The sequence below is a fragment of the Pholis gunnellus genome (assembly GCF_910591455.1).
Source record: "Pholis gunnellus genome assembly, chromosome: 18".
Classification (NCBI taxonomy): Eukaryota; Metazoa; Chordata; class Actinopteri; order Perciformes; family Pholidae; genus Pholis; species Pholis gunnellus.
Window position 1 is genome coordinate 786,867 of NC_136545.1, and position 22,762 is coordinate 809,628.

The 22,762-nt window shown below is 42.7% G+C and overlaps 1 protein-coding gene across 1 annotated transcript in view; it reads right to left on the reverse strand.

Moving 5' to 3' along the window:
• Window positions 1-21,073, reverse strand: part of crb2a (crumbs cell polarity complex component 2a) — a gene marked incomplete at both ends in the record, with an annotated part of 32,619 nt that extends 11,546 nt beyond the window's left edge. The window contains 7 exons of the mRNA XM_079178444.1: window positions 2,148-3,101; window positions 4,261-4,374; window positions 4,454-4,624; window positions 5,749-5,888; window positions 7,824-8,019; window positions 9,897-10,589; window positions 21,007-21,073. Of these exons, the coding sequence (XP_079034570.1) occupies window positions 2,148-3,101; window positions 4,261-4,374; window positions 4,454-4,624; window positions 5,749-5,888; window positions 7,824-8,019; window positions 9,897-10,589; window positions 21,007-21,073 (2,335 nt within the window). The remainder of the gene's footprint in view (window positions 1-2,147; window positions 3,102-4,260; window positions 4,375-4,453; window positions 4,625-5,748; window positions 5,889-7,823; window positions 8,020-9,896; window positions 10,590-21,006) is intronic.
• Window positions 21,074-22,762: the final 1,689 nt, after the last annotated feature.

A 22,762-nucleotide genomic window follows, 5' to 3' on the forward strand; every position in this document is an offset into this window, starting at 1 on the left:
CACCTTTATCTAGACCCAGCTCCACCTTTATCCAGACCCACCTCCACCTTTATCCAGACCCAGCTCCACCTTTATCCAGACCCACCTCCACCTTTATCCAGACCCAGCTCCACCTTTATCCAAGCCCACCTCCACCTTTATCTAGACCCAGCTCCACCTTAAACAGCCCCAGCTCCACCTTTATCCAGGCCCACCTCCACCTTTATCTAGACCCAGCTCCACCTTTATCCAGCCCCAGCTCCACCTTTATCCAGGCCCACCTCCACCTTTATCCAGACCCAGCTCCACCTTTATCCAGACCCACCTCCACCTTTATCCAGACCCAGCTCCACCTTTATCCAAGCCCACCTCCACCTTTATCTAGACCCAGCTCCACCTTTATCCAAGCCCACCTCCACCTTTATCTAGACCCAGCTCCACCTTTATCCAGCCCCAGCTCCACCTTTATCCAGGCCCACCTCCACCTTTATCTAGACCCAGCTCCACCTTTATCCAGACCCACCTCCACCTTTATCCAGACCCAGCTCCACCTTTATCCAGACCCACCTCCACCTTTATCCAGACCCAGCTCCACCTTTATCCAAGCCCACCTCCACCTTTATCTTGACCCAGCTCCACCTTAAACAGCCCCAGCTCCACCTTTATCCAGGCCCACCTCCACCTTTATCTAGACCCAGCTCCACCTTTATCCAGCCCCAGCTCCACCTTTATCCAGGCCCACCTCCACCTTTATCCAGCCCCACCTCCACCTTTATCCAGACCCAGCTCCACCTTTATCCAGACCCACCTCCACCTTTATCCAGGCCCACCTCCACCTTTATCCAGGCCCACCTCCACCTTTATCCAGGCCCACCTCCACCTTTATCCAGACCCAGCTCCACCTTTATCCAGACCCAGCTCCACCTTTATCCAGGCCCAGCTCCACCTTTATCCAGGCCCACCTCCACCTTTATCCAGGCCCACCTCCACCTCTATCCAGACCCACCTCCACCTTTATCCAGACCCATCTCCACCTTTATCCAGGCCCAGCTCCACCTTTATCCAGGCCCACCTCCACCTTTATCCAGACCCAGCTCCACCTTTATCCAGACCCACCTCCACCTTTATCTAGACCCAGCTCCACCTTTATCCAGCCCCAGCTCCACCTTTATCCAGGCCCAGCTCCACCTTTATCTAGACCCAGCTCCTTCACATCTCAGCCCTGCATCAAGCTGCGCGACACAAACAGCCTCCTCTTCCTGAAGCTCTTTGACCTCATCATCTCATCAGTATCTGGGCCTTTCATTCTACTTTGAGTTAAAACAAACAACCTGCAACCAGAACCGGAACACCGCCGTGCGCGATACAGAGAGCAGGGGAATTGAAAACGCGCGACCATGTAGTGACAGACATGACATGCCGGCGTGTAAATAAATTAAGCACAAGTACTCGTCCTTCAAGCTCCCGTCTCTCTGCTCTTCTACTTCTTCTACTCTTCTACTTCTACAGGGTGCGCGCATGACAGCTCTCATCTCGTTCGCCCCCTGGTGGTTGGCTGATTCAGGAAGCGTTTGATTTGATATGTAGCAGAGCACGTATTTTAAACGTCAATATCGCAGACGATCATGCTCATTTAATCGTGGTAGCCAAAATCGTGATCGCGATTAAAATTCGATTAATTGTGCAGACTGAAAAAAAATCATAATGCGTCTCTGGTATTGTTCAGGGGGCCGGACCAAATGTGGAGGCGGGCCGCATCCGGCCCGCGGGCCGTAGTTTGGTGACCACTGGTATATATGATCCCTTTATAAAATATGATGCAAATTAAACTACCAAGCAGTGTAACTAAATAGACTTTGCTCTACCTTGACTAACTACAAGATTACAATGCTCCTGCTTCAATGCAATAGTAACAAAAAAATAATACTGTATATAAGAATATAACAGTGACCAGGTCCACTCTCTTTAGTACGCACTATTACTTTTGATACTTTAAGTATGTTTTTCTCATAATACTTTTATTTAAGTAATATTTTGAATGCAGGACTTTTACTTTTAACACTGTGGTTTTGCTTCTTTTAGTTAAGTAAATTACACCTATAGGGACTTGTTTTACAAGATTTGTCAAAAGCTTTTGAAAAAAACTTGCTAGTGGTAAAGGTGCTCACCTTCAGAGCAGTTCTCGCTATGGAAGGGACGGTAGCAGTCACACTGATAGCTGGTCCACAGGTCCACACAGCGTCCATGCCCATGGCAGGGGTCAGGCTTACACCAATCCGTCTTACTGCATCCCAGCTCATGGCCTTGGTCCTTTGGAAGGGTTTGCGGTAGGATAGGCTTAGAGTCGATCATCAGGTCTTCCATACATCCAATGAAGCTTGCACCACTTGCAGAGAACTCTAAAAGCTCCTCTGGTGCTCCGCCGACATACATGTGAGTGAAGGCTTCAGAGGGCTGGAAGGGTGGTTCATCAGCACCGCCATCTGTAACTCTGCATCCGTCCCTGTCGCAGCCCTGGCCTTTCAGAATCAGAACCAGGCCTTCCTTATCTACAAACACGTGAGCCTCCCGCCACTCTCCATCGCTGACCAAACCAGGAAATGTTACATCCAGTTCAGACTCCTCAGAAAAGGCTTTTGCGCGAAGACCGCCATTCACAATCTCCAAGATGAGGTGATTGTCCGCATCCCCTCTGTAGAAGAGCAACATGTCAGGCAGAGTTGTCCGGAAGCGCAGCTGCACCCCAAAACCACGGTGAACGCTGTGCTCGACCTCCCTCCGGGTCCTTTCTTCTAGCACAACCTGGATGTGAATGAATCCAGGAGTGGAGAAGGAGAATGTCGTCCTCGTAGAGCACTGCTCATCGTAGAAGCCGTGAGGGCACAGGCACGTGTGACCCTGTTCTCCACCCTCCAGCCACGGGTGGCAGGTGGCTCCGTTCTGGCATTCGTGGTCGACACAGCCGTAGAGTTTCACGTTGCAGTGATCGCCTCCCCAGGGGAGTTCACCGGGCTCCGCCTCGGGACAGTGGCAAGTGTAGGAGGCCCTGCCGTCCTCACACCAGCCGCCGTTCTGGCAGGGCTGGCTCTCACACTCGTCAATGTTCACCTCACACAGCTCACCTAGAGGGAGACAACACTGAGGGTTAGACACGGAGGTGGCAGGCTACTACCAGAGCTGCACCGCAAAAGAAAGGGGAAGGATCATGTCGATTATCCCTGTTTGTGGCTCTCACCTACAAGCCCATCGACTCCAAAGATGTAAAACTTCTGATGGAACGTTTAATTTATTTTAAAAAAGGCTCAATAATTTGTATCAAATGTCACTCAAACTGGAGACAGTATTGCATTTGTTGGGGACTATTTTCAGCAGCGGATGAAACACATGTTTTGCTCTAGTGAGTATACATTTCATTCCTTTTCTGTGACCGTATAGGGGTCAAAAGTTATGTGACAGAAAATGAGGGGAGGGAATGGGGATTAGTTGCAACAAAAGGTACCTGACTGGACTTGAACTGAGGACATTGCGATTACATGGTAAGCATCTTTGAAACCCCTGCGGGTGAATACTGATTGCCTTGTTCTTTCACACATCGAAAGCTTGGAACGAGCTTCAAGGCATACTTGACTTAGAATTTTCACCCTCTCGTTACATGTTTAAAATATTTTAATCTGTGAACACAACAATGTTGTTGCTTTCAACAAGTGCCATTATTTGCCTTGATCCTTTGAGCCTCTAAATCCTGTATGTTTGGTGTCTGTTTTATTGATATGTTTTTTGTTGTGGTGTTATCTGTCCCCATCTGTACTTTAAACTTTTTTACCAGGACTCCCTGGCAAAAGACATATTGTATCTAGAGTAGACCTTTCTGGTTAGATAAAGGACAAACTGGAATTAGCAGCAAATTGAAGAAATTAGCTCAAGGCATTTCGGAGATATCTCGTTCACGAGAATGAACCGGATGTATGTACGTCCGTACAACATGGCCAAGGCTATCACTGGTGAGGAGGCATAATAAAATGGTTTGTAGCTCAGGTGTTAGATCAGGCCATCCAGTAATTGTATAACTATAGTAACTATATACATACTATTTCGATCACTTCATTTCTATTTTCTAGGCCTGTTCTAGTGTAACGTCCAGTTTAGTTCATTTAAAAATAGCAGAAAATGTTAAATGTTCTTTTATGTTGAGACAACAAACAAACGGATATAAAGCCTATATTCAGCATTCCATAATTCAACAGGAGATTGTGTCTATTTATTACAAGGTCCGAGACTCACCTAGAAATCCTACAGAGCATGTACAGGTGTAGCCGTTGACCTTATCCTCACAAGTGCCTCCATTCTGGCAGGGTTCAGACTCACACTCGTCAATGTTGACAGAGCAGTTCTCTCCTGCAATATGAAAGAAATGATGACGAATCAAACAATAAAATTGTTGATATGGCTGATTGGTTTCTTTAGTTTTACAGACCTGCAAACCCCGGCTGACACTGGCAGATATATCCCGCTGCATCCGCAAAGCTGAGCTCCCAGTCGAGCTCCCAGTGAGATGGATCCGAACGCTCAAAACATTCCCCGCCGTTCTCACAGGGCTGCTCGGCACACTCGTCTATATCCATCTCGCAGTTTGGGCCTTCGTAACCTAGAGAAAACAAAGCAGGCAATGTTTTATTCACACTGAACACACCGAGTTTGGACGCATGACCTAGAACCCAAATGAACCTTCAAACCTCACTTACATTGGAGAAGCATATTAACGATATCACAAAAGTAGCGTTCTTTCATCTCCGTTTATTGATTTCTGACATTTTTAAAATCTTAATTCAATTATGACTGAATTAATAACTCTTATTATATATAGCTAACATTATGCTGTTTTTGTTTTTAGACATGCTAGCATATTGGCAAGGTCATATGGTCTAAAATATTATAATATTATTTACTACTATTGTCATGGAATTTTCTCCAACATTCATGGTTCCTCTGACTTTGTCCAAAGAGAGGGTCCATGGAGAGGCTCTTGAGAGCTCGAGTTCATGAAAGCAAACACTTGCTGAGTTTAATCCAGTTTTATTTGGGTTTGGTTTTCCTCTTTTCTCCCCGTTAAAGTTTTTTTGGGGGAGTTCTTCCTGTTTCGATGTGAGGATCCTGGGTTGCATGTTGCATGTGTACAGCCCTCTGAAGCAAATTTTGTGATTTTGGGCTATACAAAAATAAATGTAATTGAATTAAATTGAATTGGTTTTGAAACATTAGGAGATACTCATGTCTTTAAGTAATACAGATGGTGGATCAGTTTGTCGACTTTGCGCAAGCACCTCAAGACTTTGCAGTTGTTAACACATGGTTAAGGTTGTAAATTGAAATAAAACTAAATTAAAATATAAAATGATAATCCAGTCCAGTGTGTAGGATTGAGTGGCATTTAAATCACTGAAATAAATTATGAACAGGACAATGACAGCGCAATCCTGTGTGAAAGTCCTGTGTTTGTTCGACCCATCCACCCCAACCGTAGACTGATTGAAAACGTGTTTGTGATTCATCAAAAACAAATGTAATCCTGAAGAAAATACATTTCTGTCTAAATATAATGGGCCGTGCAGTTTTTGTCTTAGTGGGAAGCCAGTGTATCGTGGTTCAGTAAAAATCACCAGCTATAGTGCTCCGGGCTCAGATTCACATGGACAGTGGGCTCAGTTCGCAATCGTTGTGTGTCCTTGTGTTGGTACAGGAATGTTTGATGTGCAGCATGTAGTTCGGTACCTGGCCAGCAGAGGCAAGTGTATTCGTTGACTCCCTCTAAACATGAGGCACCATGCTGACAGGGATCAGAGGCACACTCTGGGATGTCCACTTCGCAGTAGTCACCCTGGAATCCTGTATCGCTGCAGTTACATTCATAGCTGCAAGAAACACAAATTAGTTTTTAAACAGCAGGAAATACAATTCAGACAATGAGCAACACCTGAACAGGAAACCCACATGGGGATTTATCATAGCTGTAGAGGAACTGCTGTTTCTGCTGTTCCAATTGATATGCAGGCTTTTATGGTTCCACTACCAGAAATGACAACAAATGATAAACCCAAACTCCAGTCTTTTAAATAGATATCTATTGAGCCACATCTTCCAACAGTCTGCGATATAAACAACAAAAAGCTTCACAGATTTTTCCAACTGGGAACTAAAAGCACATGTGACATACATTTAAGTGAGAAATGAAAAACCATAAAAGAGGCACTTTGAGATAACTCATTCACGATCAAATTTGTCTTGAGATTACAGCATTATTGAGTTGTGACCTTAAATGGCAGGTGTTAAAAAATGAGCCTTTCAAAGCAATCAGATATGAGCAGCCTGAAGGTTCACAACGTCATTAAGGACTTGTGGTCTCTGTTGTGGTGTGGACATTCACACCACAACAGAGACATTTCCGGTATGTTTTGGTGGGATAGGTGGATTATGAGATCAAGGGCCTTTTGGCAGAGTCACTTCAAAGGCCCCACCTCCCATCCAGCAGCCCCAAAAAGAAATGTTAATAGTCATGTCACACGGAGGCTCTGACCTGTATAGGTCCATTCATTAACTCATTCATACCTGGTGGCCCAGACCTTTAAAAACATAGTTTGTAGTGAGCATAAAGTGTATATAAAAGGTGGTTTGTAGACTATTGCTTTAAAGCCTCTAGTCTGGCATTTTGGCCATCGCTATCCTGTTTATTTGTAATCAGAAGTAACACAAGGGGGCGGAGCTAAGTACAACTTTAGGCGATAAAAATGTTACAGTTACATTTTCATGAGCTGAAAAGACATTGTGAAAGGGTTAAAGTTCAAAGATGAAAACACGGACAACTCCCCGACCAGACAACGGCATGGTGTAAATCAAAAGGGAGCATACCCTGCTTTATGGTCTGTTTGACTCTAAATGGACCATCATCTACTAAATGAACATCATGCTGTATTGAAGAAGACTTGAAACTAGAGATTGAGACCATAAACTCATGTTTACAATGTTTACTGAGGTAATAAATCAAGAGAGAAGTAGAGTCATTTTCTCATAGACTTCTATACAACCAGAGGAGTCGCCCCTACTGGCCAGTAGATAGAATACCGTTTTTAAGACATGGAGCATTGGCTTCATATTTCAGACCTGGATGTTGCCGCCTGGTAGTGAGAGTAAAAATAGCTACTGACGCCCAAATTCCACATGATTCAAAGTAATGTAAGTTTTCTCATCTGCTAACCTAACCCGCCCTAGTGTCCTTGACTATTTTGATATAAACAGTATATTCATATACAGCATGTGTAAAGGACTTAAAGGAGCATGTGAATAGGATTTAGTGACATCTAGTGGTGAGGTTGCAGATTGCATCCAACTGAATATCCCTACACTCACACCTCCCTCTCCAAGAGTGTCGGAGAACTAAAAAAGCAGAGGGTGTTTGGTTTGTCTGTTCGGGGCAACAGTAGAAATATGGTGAGCAAGATAACAAAAACACAACAATTCTTAAGTTTCAGGTCATAATACACTAATAATATTCCCTTTATGCAAATAAATCCCCTTATACACTGTTCCTTTAAGACAATGTTAGCAGGAAACCTAAAGAACTTTCATTGGTAAGTGCTGTTATATATTGTATTTTCAAAGATTTGGGTATTTATTTGTCAGAAAAACGAATGTTTAGCTCTGTGATGATGATAAGAAATAAGAGGCACAAACTGAGGTTTGGTACAACAACACTAACACTGATGAAGCAGCACATTGCCAACCAACCCCCCACCCCCCCAACCCTGCACAAGTTACTGTTGTAACTCCTACACAGCGCATTCAGCTCCCACCTGTTCACCATGTCGTGACAGACGGCTCCGTTCCGGCAGGGCTCACTGGCGCACTCGTCCACGTCGACCTCGCAGTTGACGCCGTCGAACCCAGGCGGACACTCACAGGAGTACGTGGCGATCAGGTCGCGGCAGGTTGCACCGTTGTGGCAGGGGCCGGACTGGCACTCATCGATCTCAGTTTCACAGTTGATTCCTTGTGTGTGTTTGTGTGTGTGTGTGTGTGTGTGGGGGGGGGGTAATGAGAAAGAGACATGTGAAAAGTGATGATGATGATAGTGATGATGGAATGAAGCTGTGGTTTAGAGTCAAATGATCACATTTTGTCCATATCATCAATGTCTGTATCAGTCTGTCTATTATGGTCTCCAGATACCAGCGGTGATAAAAAGCCCGTCTTTACATTCTCCAAACAAAGTGATAGCGTGACGGCGGAATGCAGCGGTGCCGATCCAAGCCGACTGCTCGCAGATAACACGGAGTTCCTCTGACACAGAGCAGGCTCGTGGAGAAAAGAGGGGAGTGCAAGAAAAAGCAAGACGGGAGTGTTTCTTCTCACTCTGCACGGAGAGGTTATCTGAGCCGCAGATAAGACGTCTGACTAACAGCATCTCACGGCACACTTAAAATACTCCCCATGCCCAGTTTATCGGGAACAAACGAAACACTTTGGAAACAACAAATGGTGGCCAGGAACACGGAGTAGAAAAACAAATAAAAAGTCCCTGTCTCGGCTCAAAGACGTGTCCCTTGAGGAGATGATTAATGATGACATAATATTAAACATCTACACTCACAGCTTCATACACACACAGGAGGCTGAGGCAATATGGAGTTATATTACTTTCACCAAGTCCTATACCTGCAACACTGTTTAGATTGGTTTAGAACTATACTGTTTAGAACTGGTACATGTTTGTAAGTTTCAGTTGAAAATGTTTGTTGATGACTAGGAGCAGTATTATTGATCAGTCTGACATTTTTTCTGATTTAGATGATGATTGAACGGGACAATTACATACCGAACCTTCAAACATGTATGACAGGAAGAAAGCATTAGACTCTGACTATGGAGCATGGGCTGGAATAATCTGTTAGGGGGCCAAAGGGCAAAAACTGAGCTGTGGGCCCCTACTGACACCACATCCCTCCCACTCTTAAGGCCTTTACACTCCGGGGGCGTTGTTTTTCTTTTTTACGAGTGATTGATTTGCACTCAATATATTTATTTAGAACTGTTGTTTCTGTTATGAATACTTTCACACAGCGTCGTAAAAAGCATCGCTTTCGCATTCAAAATGAAGGCATCAACCAATCACGCTGTGCAGAATGTGCATATTCAAAATGTACATTATATTGTACAACAACATGGATGCTCAACGGTCCGAACCAAGACAGTCAACTTTTTTACTCCTTTCAGACCAGATCCACTCCTTCTGTTCTTACCTTTCACAATAAAAGCCCTAGACATGTACTATTGACAAGTCATTTTGTGTTGTTTATTCATCACGCCCCCATTGTGTAGAGGCCTTCTGGCCGCAGTTACACTTGTCCTCTCAATGCAACTTTTGTGATTGGATGTGCCAGATCAGAACTCAGCTGCACCTGATCAGATGGTGATCGAATATACTTTTGTGGAGCGGCTTGGGAAAACAGATGGTCCCCTTTAACTAACTAAACAAGCAGCTCCCCTCCTGTTGGACAGTTAAATCGAGGGTTTTGCTGTCGTCAGCTTAAGCGAGGTGAACGGCAAACAAGAGACTGAAGAGAAGAGGCTGTTGACAGCGTCCCTGACAGGTGTTCTTCAGGGTGATCTTGTGAGGACACGTTCCCCTATACTGATGTGTTGTACAGAGGATACCTACCGAAAGGGGACTGCCTTCACTGCAACACTGTACTTCCTGTCTACATACCCCAAAGCCCCCAAATTGTGGCAATGTAAATTACAAAATGCAAACAGCAACAGTTGACTGATAACTGTATGTTTGAAATGTGAAAGGATATCTGCCAAATGTTTGTGTGTGTGTGTGTGTGTGTGCGTGTGTGTGTGTGTGTGTGTACATTTGGATGTACCTGCAAAACCCTCCAGGCACTCGCACTCATAGTGGTCCTTCTCATTGATGCAGGTGGCGTTGTTCTCACAGGGCCGTGAGGCACACTCGTTGATGTCGATCTCGCAGGTGTAACCCTGAAAACCGGGCACGCAGAAGCAGTGGAACTCTGCCACTCCGTCCATGCAGATGGCCCCGTTCTGACAGGGCTCTGACGAGCACTCGTTCACGTCCTCCTCACAGGCCTTCCCTTCGAACCCCGGCACACAGTGGCATTCGAAGCCCTCCGGTCGTAACACGCAGGTCCCGTTGTTACTGCAGGGTTCGTCAATGCAGTCGGTCACGTGAGTCCTGCAGCCCAATCCCCCGTACCCAGCGGGACACCTGCAGAAGTATCCGTTCGGCTGGTCCACGCACAGGGAGCGGGGTTCGGAGCACGGGTTGCTCTGACACTCGTCCACCTCCTCCGTGCAGTTGTCCCCCGTGAGACCGTCCGGGCAGATGCAGTGGTACTCTGCGGTGCCAGGGGTGCTGGTGCAGTCCTCACACGGTGCAAAGGAGCAGGCGTCATAGAGCTCTTCGCAGCTTTTGCCCATGTGTAGGACCCCCTCTCGGGTACAGATGCAGGCGTAATCGTCCATGTTGTCCACGCAGGTAGCTCCATTCTGGCAGGGTGCAGACAGACATTTGTCCGAAGTGGCTGTGCAGAAGATTCCTAATAAAAACAAACGGAATGTTATGCTGTGGACTACTTAATGCATTTTAAGAACAATATGTGTGTATTACAGAGTAGTGTTTCCTAAAGGAGTCCCGAGATAAATCAGAAGTTGTCATTGTTACTGGCAGACTCAGGACTCCATTTGCCCTCACATGTGCAAGAGTGTCACAGGAAACAATGCATGCATGTACTCCATCATTACTGTTCATAGTCCACTCTCATATACTGATCAGTCTTCTACAGCTGCACCAGAGCTGAATGTGTGAAGTCACTGCCAACATTTCCCACAGCTGCTGCTTCCAACATGTTCTCACTCCCAACGACGGCCTACGCTTCAAACTATTCAAAGTGTCCTCATACAATGGTGAGTATGATGTCCTACAAGAAGTTCCTCCTCATGTTTCGTGAGTTTTACCAGGTTTAGGAATTGATGCTGAAATACTTGGTTACAAGTACATTGAAAAAAAGCCTGGTGCATCTCATAGTTCATCGAGGCACTGACGTTTGCAATTAAATATGGGATTGAGATGAGTAGCTTTAAAGTCAAAAGTCAAAGACCTTTATTTGACCCAGAGGGGCAATTGTTCTGCTGTAGCATTAAAAAACAAACTAAAACAACTTAAAACATACAAAACAGACATATTTAAACACATATAATACAAGAGAGAAAGGTGAACACATGAAGCTAAAGAGTTACAAAATGAGTTAGAAAAAATAACGAGCACATCAACCAGGAATGAAACCATGAAGATCAAAGGGTTAAAGGCATGACTCTGTAATTATGTGTTTATAATCGCTTCCCTCACGTTCTGAACTACACAGTAAGAGAAAAAAAACATTAAAATGTTAATAATCAGATTTTATCTCTATGTTGTTCCTGTAAAATTTGCAACAAATAATAAAACTTTCTCACCACTGGTTTATCTCGTTAAATATTCCCCCTCTCTCTCTCTCTCTCTCTGCCCCCCTTCCTCACCACCATAACTCCCTTCACTGTTAATATCTTCCACTTCAGTGAGATTTTAGAAACAGGACACTGATCAAAGTGTTGGGGGCTGCGAGGGTGGGAGTCGTGGATGGGGGTGTATTGGACGGGGGGTTGAGATTGTCCTAATAAAAGGAATGTGGACTAATTCCCCAGAGACCTCGTGGCGTTGCCACTGAAGGGAGACAGCGTATGTATTGTAACTGCTCACTTTAGCTGCTGTTCACATCCACTTTGTGAGCTGACGAGTGTATGAGTGGCTATTCATAGAGTATAATGCACAATTCTAGCTGACTAAAGGAACTTTTAATCAAACTTGTTCCTGCATGCGTCTTTGTGAAACTAAGACTCACTATCTATTTTCAATTGCTGTGAAAACCTTCAAAAATGTGTTTATTTAAGTTTGTTCCATTTTAAAAGATTACATTAGAACACATCATAACGTTATAATTAACCTTTGCCCAAAGCTCATTTTTACAAAATAGAGAACACATAATCTGCCCAAAATGTCCACATTTATGAAAATAAATATTTTAATGTCTCAATTAAAATATCTATTAGTGATAATTATGATTATTACTATATTTTTGCACATAGGCGAGCAAATGCACGTATGCATGTGTATGTGTGTGGTAAGGGGCAGTAGTTTTTCCGTAATCCTGCTGAGAAACAAACCAAACACCCTCCACAGTGAGGAGGTAACAGCAAAGCAGACACTGGGACACGTGTGGGGTGGCTTGTCTGTACAGTATATGTTCAGGATTTAACACGTCTGAACACTGGTGCCAGGAAAAGAAGTGAGAGCAGATTAGTGGGAACGTCCCAATGAATAAGTGTAACAGATTTAAAAGGTAATCTGTTTCGGTCACACTTGGTCGTTTCAGGTCGTCCACTTGTTTGTTGCTGCTAAATGGAGACACGTATTTAATGAGCGGGTTCCTGCCCACCATCCTACAAGTGCCCCAGCAGCACATTGTCTTCATGTGACTGAGCCGACATCAACCAAAGTCTCATCGTGCTTTTTATAAGTATAATCGTTTGGTAACACTTTCTGTAATGCACATGTCTAAAGTGCATTTCAAACATAATTATAATGCTTTATGTTCTACTTATAGCACTGTATTATCGTAGTTATAGGCACTCATGAATATTCATAATGCTTTACAACAATAATCCTAACACATTTTTTAAGGACTTATAAGGTATAATTAGTAATATATTTCATAATTGCTGGCCATTTCTTTTGCATAAATCATATTGCATTATAATTATTATAATCTAATCTTTTTTTAATCAATGTTAAAATGCATTATGATGCTATTACAAGTTACTATAAGAGGTCATTGTTTGCTTTAAGTTAATTGAAAAATGATCAATACATTTATGCAAGAACAACACATTGAACGTGAAATTTATTTCAACTTTATAATCAGTCTTTATAAAATTCTCTATGATGTGTTATGGTTATTGTTATAACGCATTATGAATAGGGCTTATTACTATAATAATACAGTACTGTAAACAGATTACATCACATTGTGAGTATGTTTATAATGCAATATAGACATGGCCGTCATAGAAAGTGTTCCCAATAATGTAACTGGGATCCAGTGCAGCACCAACAGGATTATTTTTAAACTCCCCTCATTAAAAGAGTGTGGTCATGACTATTACTTGGTAATTAAGACCAAGAATAGTCAATTCCATTCACATTATTATTCATTTGTGAGAGTCAAATGAGTACATGTCTGATGCAGCCCTGGCTGATGACCTCGTTATATTGAGGAACCTGATGAGAGATTTCTCGTTCTGACGAGAACAAGAAAAAAACAATAAATAAATAAAAGTTGAAAGCAGTGTCTGCTCCACTGATGGATGCATGCAGCTCAGCCATCGGTTTAGTTTGTAGTATCCATAATCCACAGCTCCATACTGTACGGATTATGACAAAAGCAGATTGGACAGACTATGGCACGAAAGCACCTGTTAAAAGAGCTCAAATAGTGACTACTCAACTGTTACTACAAGCAGCAAATATAAAAAGGATTACAGTTTGAAATATAACATACAGATGTAAGTGTGTCACATATAAGTAAATAACCAACAAAAAAGCACCACAGGCAGTGAGCATCAGCAGTCATACTGACACCTCATTTGTCCATAACCCTATGATGGATCATGCTCAATATATTTAGAATGCTCTTTGGCAGCAGGTCTCAGGGTTTACAACGTGCCCCAGCATCGCCCTTCCGAAGCAGCAGGTTGGTGTCATTTCCAATTGCTATGGAGGTGCATCTTCCCCTCAGTCTGAACTGTGGACGCTAATTGTGTTTGAATGTTACAGATTACAGGGGGCCGCAGGAGAGTGTTAGCCGGCGGCGGACTAGAGGAGTCCCAGGTGGCTGTGGAGCGTTTTGAGATTAGGCTCAAGTCTCCCTGATGTGAGAAGGAGACCAGGATAAACATGTTAATTGATTGAGGAGGTGATCCTATGCTTGCTTGATAAGAAACTTAACATAAGTGCTGTTGGGTCAAACACTGGTCGAGGAAACACTGTCCATTCATGTGTTGTGAAGGGATGAATGTTTTCAGCCCTTTATTTCAACCACAAACTAATTAATCAATTGATTTAATCGTTTTGTCCCTTTCTTTAATTAAATGCATTCATATGCAACTAATCTCAAGTACTCCTGCCTCTGTGAGGCCTCTGCTTGGTTTAAATGCTACATTCAACACCAGGCTGTTCTCATGCACTGTTGGTAGCAACATCTACAAAAAGCTCTATCATTCGTATATCACCCACGCGATCAATTTGTATGTAATCAATAAAATCGTGAGCCAAGGACAGGTGATGTTGTATAAAGAGATGAAAAAAAATCAACGTAAGGAGGGTGGATGGGTTTTCAGTGCTCATGTCCCGTATGGAACCAGAAGTCAAGGTTGACTTTTAGGAAAACACAAATAATAATCAAACACTTTACTCCCCAGTTTACATCTGGATAGGTTCACAATATGAATGTGCAAATCTAGAGGTTCTAATGCTTGATTTCATTGATGTCCATAAGTAGACCCTGATCATTGTGTTTCACTGTCAGCTCATGTTTTCTTACGTGATGGTGCGCCTCGAGGATCAATTCCTGATCCACTCCATTTTTTTCCCTGCGAAGATGCTTACCCCTGATCATACAATTCACTGTTTAAACGATATGTTGTAACCCCAGATTATATTTTTTAAATTCTCACTTTCAACAATACCTGTGGGGGGGAAGTATGTAACAAACCTTAACGGTTAAGGTTAGGGAAAGATTATGGTTCTAGATATAGATATAAACTATGGTCAAAATTAGTTTAGGCCACTAAAGGCAAGGGTATGGTCAGGGTTGGGTCTCTAACCAGATCTGCAGGCAACTGGACAAGATTGTCACGGTCTTGGTTTGGTTTAGTTTGTTTCCTGTTTTATTTAGAATTGTCCTGCCACTTGTGTCCCATGTTAACTTCACTTCCTGCATTTGTATGTTTTCCCACCTTTGCAATTGTCTGCCCCGTCCACAATTGAATCCTGCTGTGTCTAATCACCACACCTCCCCAGTGTATTTAAACTCTGTGCTCCCCTGTCTCTGTGTTGGTTCCTCAGCTCTGCTATGCTTCCTGCAGTGTTCCCTGCTTTGTTCCCTGCTGTGTTCCCTAATATGTTCTCTGGTATGTTCTCTGGTATGTTCCCTGGTATGTTCCCTGGTATGTTCTCTGGTATGTTCCCTGGTATGTTCCCTGGTATGTTCCCTGCTGTGTTCCCTGGTATGTTCCCTGGTATGTTCTCTGGTATGTTCCCTGGTATGTTCCCTGGTATGTTCTCTGGTATGTTCCCTGGTATGTTCCCTGGTACGTTCTCTGGTACGTTCCCTGGTACGTTCCCTGGTTTGTTCTCTGATGGGTTCCCTGCTGTGTTCCCTGGTGTGTTCTTTGGTGTGTTCCCTGGTATGTTCCCTGGTGTGTTCTCTGGTGTGTTTCCTGGTATGTTCTCTGGTGTGTTCCCTGCTGTGTTCCCTGTTTTGTTCTCTGATGGGTTCCCTGCTGTGTTCTCTGATGTGTTCCCTGTTGTGTTCCCTGGTACGTTCCCTGGTTTGTTCTCTGATGGGTTCCCTGCTGTGTTCCCTGGTGTGTTCCCTGGTGTGTTCCCTGGTGTGTTTCCTGGTGTGTTCCCTGGTATGTTCCCTGGTATGTTCTCTGGTATGTTCCCTGGTTTGTTCTCTGATGTGTTCCCTGCTGTGTTCCCTGTTTTGTTCTCTGATGGGTTCCCTGCTGTGTTCTCTGATGTGTTCCCTGTTGTGTTCCCTGGTGTGTTCACTGGTGTGTTCACTGGTGTGTTCCCTGGTACGTTCTCTGGTACGTTCCCTGGTTTGTTCTCTGATGTGTTCCCTGCTGTGTTCCCTGGTTTGTTCCCTGGTTTGTTCCCTGGTACGTTCCCTGGTACGTTCACTGGTGTGTTCACTGGTGTGTTCCCTGGTATGTTCCCTGGTATGTTCCCTGGTATGTTCCCTGGTGTGTTTCCTGGTGTGTTCTCTGGTATGTTCACTGGTGTGTTCCCTGGTACGTTCTCTGGTACGTTCCCTGGTTTGTTCTCTGATGTGTTCCCTGCTGTGTTCCCTGGTTTGTTCCCTGGTTTGTTCCCTGGTACGTTCCCTGGTATGTTCACTGGTGTGTTCACTGGTGTGTTCCCTGGTATGTTCCCTGGTATGTTCCCTGGTATGTTCCCTGGTGTGTTTCCTGGTGTGTTCTCTGGTATGTTCACTGGTGTGTTCTCTGATGTGTTCTCTGATGTGTTGCCTGGTTTGTTCGCTGGCGTGTTCTCTGATGGGTTTCCTGCTGTGTTCCCTGTTGTGTTCCCTGGTGTGTTCTCTGATGTGTTCCCTGGTGCGTTTTCTGATATGTTGTCTGATGGGTTCCCTGCTGTGTTCCCTACTGTGTTCTCTGATGTGTTCCCTGTTGTGTTCCCTGGTGTGTTCCCTGGTATGTTCCCTGGTGTGTTTCCTGGTGTGTTCTCTGGTATGTTCACTGGTGTGTTCTCTGATGTGTTCCCTGGTTTGTTCCCTGGCGTGTTCTCTGATGGGTTTCCTGCTGTGTTCCCTGTTGTGTTCCCTGGTGTGTTCTCTGATGTGTTCCCTGGTGCGTTTTCTGATGTGTTCTCTGATGGGTTCCCTTATGTGTTCTCTGATGTGTTCCATGGTATGTTCCTGCTAATATCTGTTCTGGTTTACCTTGGATTTTTTACACATTATTGGAGTCCCCTGCCCTGTTAGTTTTGGACATCTCTTGTTTATTAAAATTCATCGTGCATCATCCCTCGGTTCCCCCGTGTCTATCTGCATCTGGGCCCATCCCCTGCTACCTTTTTGCTCCCCAGGCAAAATTCTGGTATCTGAAGCATTCTGGTTTCCATTTGTGTAGTCTGAGTAGTATTGACCAATTACATTGGGGGGGACACATTGACCGAAATGCAATCTGGAAACACACCGACTTTGGTCTGACGTTGATTTAGCTTTTTTTGATTGGTTTGTAAAATGTGCTTGTTAACGGGCTACTTGTGAAACAATCCAGTCGTAAACGTTACTTCTCAACTCCAACTCCAGTCTCTCATTTTAAATTGCAAATCGGACTGTAGACAAGGAGCAGCTCACAGAAAAGAAGGTCTTGGTCCGGTCATCTGCTGGATACCACAGAACCCTCAGAAATATGGCCCCTTGCACACACTACCTCCGGCAATTGTGATGTGTGCAACCAAATTGCCATGATACTGTGTTGCTCATTTAAGCCTGATGATGCAATACAACTAGATTAAATTCAACTGCCTAAATTAGAATACAGTCACACCAGCATTACAGCAGATCAAAACCAGTTAATTTCAACAGAATCGCCACAATCAGACGGTAAAATACCCCTTACCCTGACTCTCATAGAGTTCATGTTTCATTGCAAATAAAAGAGATGTGTGATCTTGTTTGTCAAATTAAAATTTTTGTCTCATTGCTTTGGTTTTCATTGTGCACACCTTTTCGCTCTTTTCTGATTCTCGTCTCCACCTTCTCCTCATCCAGCCCCACCCCCCACTTCTAATCTTCATCCTACCTTTTGTCGTCCTCGTTCACCATAGCAGGTTTGATGGCCTCCCTGACCTCCAGAGCCTTTCCATGTTGTAATCCCTCTGGTCTCTTTGGGTCAATCCCCTTGCTCCTCTAATCTCCGGGTGGCAGGATACCTGCACAGATTACACCCTCAAGCTCCAGCCTCTCTGTAACCATATTGTCTGTCACGTGCTCTTCTTCTTCTGTCACTCTGACCGTACGTCTCAGCAGCGTCACATACTCGAACCCTCATGAACAATTGTTGGGATTCCCAGGAATTTGCAGCAGTGGAATAACACAATAATATTTATGCAAAATTGCTTTTGCTCAGAACAAAGTTCATATAATGCAACTGATGTACAAATATTTAAGGAGCATCGTGAGCATGGCCAGCAAGATTTAATCTCCAATTTGTTAAATGATTGCTCTAATACTCAAGTCTTCCTATAATCGTCACACTGAGGATTCATTCAGTGTTCTATTCTATTCTCTTTGGAACAGAGTTTACCCCTACTTCAAGTGTTTATGCTAAGTTAGGCTAATCACTTCCTGACTCCAACTCCGTACTCAACACAAGGCATAAGATCGATCTTCATATCTCACTCACATAGTGTTGAACTATTGCTTTAATATTACACCTTGCAATAGACATCAATTATATTTTTATATTTTTATATTATACTTTCTTTGAACTAATGCGATGGGCCAGTCCCAATAACTGTGTGATCAGTTGTTACTCTATAGGAAACTGGAACTATTAATAGAATCAAGATTCTTTTTTAAAACAATTATACTGCATGTATCATGCAGCTCATCACATCCCTACATGCTTGCTCAGCCCCCATAATTGGTTGTATTTTTTTCTTTTTCTTTTTTTTTCTTTACTTCTCATCGCCATTGAAACTTCTCCAGTTGATTACACATTAAAACAATAGTTATTTTACAGTACAAGTTTTCTGAAATGTTAAGTGTGCAAATGAGGCACTATTGTATTAAATATGTGCTAATTGTTCAAATTGATTACTTACATTAAGACCATACTTTTTGCTTTGCAAGTTTTCTGATATGTTATGTGTGAATATGTAAAAGATGCATTATCTAATGGTAAACTTTAGTGAATTTGGGAGAAATCTACAAAAGCAAATAGACAAAGTAGTAAAATAAACATGTTTTCTTTCCACTAGTCTGAAAAAAGACATGTAATGCAAGCAAACTAGCCCAAAATCTCCAGTGCCAGTGCATGAAAAATGACATGTTAATGCCTGTAGTGTCTCGCCTTAAACCTCGAATGAAACTGGAGCACGAACCCAGACACACAAAAACAGTGGAGTCACATACAAGGTTACCACCTGTACATCATCCATGGTAATCCACAGAACACAAACACACACACACAAGGTTGACCCTGACCGTTCAGACACCTGTACCTACAGTATCAGACGTGATGTTTCATTCACCTGATACAGCTCCAGGTAATGCCCGGAGCACCCGGAGCGCCCGTTCTTTAGTGTTTAGGACTCATGCCATATCCTCTCCCTCTTGTTTCCTGTCTGCCTCTCTGCCATTAACTGTCCATTTAGGGTGAGAATGCTCCAAAACAGTTTTTAAAAAGCAGTCGTGTTCTTTTGAGGTCCACAGCTCAGCTACCACGTAGCACAATCAGAGCATTCTGTCTGTCACGCTCAATGGTGTCTTCCCTTAAATTGTGATAATCTGTTTTACCTTTGAGACAGATTAGCAGTTAATCTAGTTTTCTTTTCTGTAAATGAAAGCATGAAGGGACAGGAAGGAGAGCTCGCACTTTGCTGTACTAACTCGAATACTGCACTAGAGTGCAGATGTCCACCTAGTGTGTCTCCCTCTCCAGAAACAAAGAAGAGTTGGCGGCGAAATAACAAAATCAGGCATATATTCATTTCGTATCATGTTTAACTTTAGTGGATCAGAACATATCGGGTATGGAATTAATCTGCATCCCAAGTCATGTTAAAAAAGTGTTTAAGTTTGAACAAGGGTTCATTTCACTTGTTTGATATTGGGGTAAAAAATGACTCTAGTTAGTTTCACCATATAAATATAACACATATAATGCTCAATGAAATTACATAGAACTAAATAAGAGGATGGTAAATAAGCTTTTCATTTCTAATGCTGATTGTACTTAAGATAAATGCTGCAATTTGAAAAGAAAAGTATGTATTTTCATTTTACACCATATGCAAATGAACTGCAACTTTCCTAAAAATGATAACAACAATAGCATTTTGCTATGATGGTGGTTTCTTTCGGTAGTCTATTCTTGGGGTCAATTAGTGAGTTATGTTCTCTACATTGCGTTCAATGGAGAGAGTCCAAACTTTGACACGGTGCCAAGAGTTCCCGTCATCATCACGTCACAGACAACTTCTTTACCACTTTGAAATAAAATCTCTATTTCTGAACAGAAAGTCCTGGCTCATATGTGAGTCGACCTTTTGCTGCCTTTTGGAATTCAAAAATCAAACTTGATGGAACATCGCTTTAAAATGAAAAAAAAACTTTCTGCACACTATGTGACCTCATTGTGCACCTCCATTCATGCGCAGACAAATATGAATGAGATTCTCTCTCGACTGCATGACCGAGGAGCCTCCGATTCTGAACCATTCATGTGTCAAATCTGATAGAAAGAGCTAGTTAAAACATTGAAACCACATCTTTTACAATCAAATTATACACCAGCTGCTACTGTTCAAGCACCTGATGAAGATGTCTGTCGGCGAAACATCACTACAACAGTTATCCTCCAAATGCTCCAGGTTTGTCAGTATTGCGAAAATGCACTGGGAACTAGCCAAACCTCTCATCATTGTTGTAAGTGACAAAGGACTACCCCCCCCCCCCCCCAACATCTATTTGAGTCTGCTAATATAGTGGGAGCTCAAAACAACCCACTTGTGCACCGTCCATAGAGCAGCACCTCTCAGAGTGACATTCCTGAGGCCTGAGAGAGTGAGAATCCTCTGGACTTCCCCGAACCAAATAATGATGAAGTGTAATATGTATTGTGTCAACAAGTCAACAAGCATGTAGCAAGCCGCAATAGTTCTGGTGGATATTTACGTCCCTGTTATAACTCTTTCCGTGCAACCTGTTGCTTTGGCAGGAAAGAGGATTAAAAACCAACTTCACACAGAGACTCTGTTAGGATTTACAGCGTGATTTCCTTCAATCCTTCAGCATTCAATTACAGAAATTGTTCATCCAGAAGGACCACTTCAAACTGCCCTTGAACTTAGGAAAAAACACACATACTGTTGTCTCTACTCACCCCATTTGAACATCATCATCGTCAGCAGCAATGTCTTTAGATTCAGGTGAACTTTCCCCAACTCCATGGTCAAACCTGGATCTGCACAAGACCACAAGGTAATATGTAGGAACAAGAAAGTGCTGGGAGTCCTACAGTAGTTACATTCTGCTGCTCCTCACTGTGTTGCTCAGAGGCTGGCATGCTACACACTGCCCATGCTTGGCTACTAGTGAGTGTGCAGCAGCGGGCTCCAACAGACGAGCCCTCCTCCCTGTGCTGAGTGTAATCAGCCGTGAGAGCAGAGAGACGACGGGAAAACATGAGCTGGATTAACACCTGCTGATACGGAGGCTCATCCTCTGAGCTCCTGTGGAAACGGGAGGTAGCACTTTCTTACAACACTATATAAGTATAGTTATAAGCACTTATGAATGTTCATAATTATTCATAACAATAATCAGAACATATTATAAAGCATTTTATGATGTATATGGTCAAGTATAATACTTCCTAATTGATGGTGTATTTTAGTCTATCATAGTTTCCATAGTTGCAATTCATTATAATCTTTTTAAAATGCATTATAATCACTGTCATAATGCATCATAATGTGATTGTATGTCACTCAAAGTGTTCATTGTTTGCTCAAAGTGAAGCTAAAATAAATCACCAAAATCGATGCAAGAACACAGAAAACGTTGTAAAATGAATCAATGTGTTTGTTTAACGCGTCATACTCCAATTTCACACAATGTTTTGAAACTCAATGATGAAATTATTAACATTTCACTAAAAAAACCTCACTCGAAATATTCAGTTGAGTCCAATTCTAGATCATTTCTGAGACAATTCTACTTTACCAGTATATCTTCTTTAAAGAGTCATTTTTGTTGATCAAACATACTTTGATTAGAATTATCAAATGACACTAATTGCATCTTCATTTTTAACTGACACTGTTAATTAACCCTTTAGTCTCATTTATAAAAACAAAACAATGGAGTGGACAGGAGCCATGTTTAAAACCCCAAATAAAACAGTTTGATAAGAACTGATAAAACAAACAAAATGAACTTGTGCTCAAAAAGAATCCTGACAATCTGTTTTGGAGCAGATTGTCAGTTCCTTTGGCAATGTTTCTTCTTCTTGTGGTTTTCTACAAACCATTGCCGACTTGTAAACACACATCCTGTATTTAACTGATGAGTCGCTGCATGTTGACAGTAAACATCTAAAAATGTTCAAAAATCATCCTGTCATAATACTAACATATGGCAATATTCAGCATTTATAGAAATAAATACTGCAATTAGTAAACATAATGCTTTTAGAACGTGTTACAACACCACCAGAACTTTGGTGGGTAATCATTTAATCATTCTGTTCAGTCAACTGTCTGAAACAAACATGATTACATTTGAAAACTCTATTATTTACTGGACACGGGCCACCTAAACATCAGATTTATTTCTGGGCTCAACACAACCAGAGCTAGGTTGAGTTTACCTCTAGTTTCAGTCAACAAGAAAAGACAATGGAGACAACTGAAACCTTTTAAGGACCGCTTGAAACAACAATACCCATGTGTATTGTGTTCTGGATGATGTATTTCAAATTGAATCTGTTTATTGAATGCAAGTCTGGAATACAGTCAAGTTAAGTGATGCAGACATCCATTTATTCACTACTCTATTATTTATATTTAGTTTCCCCAGATCAACAACATGTAATTCAGAATAAAATGAGTGGTGTGTATATTGGTTATCATCTCTAC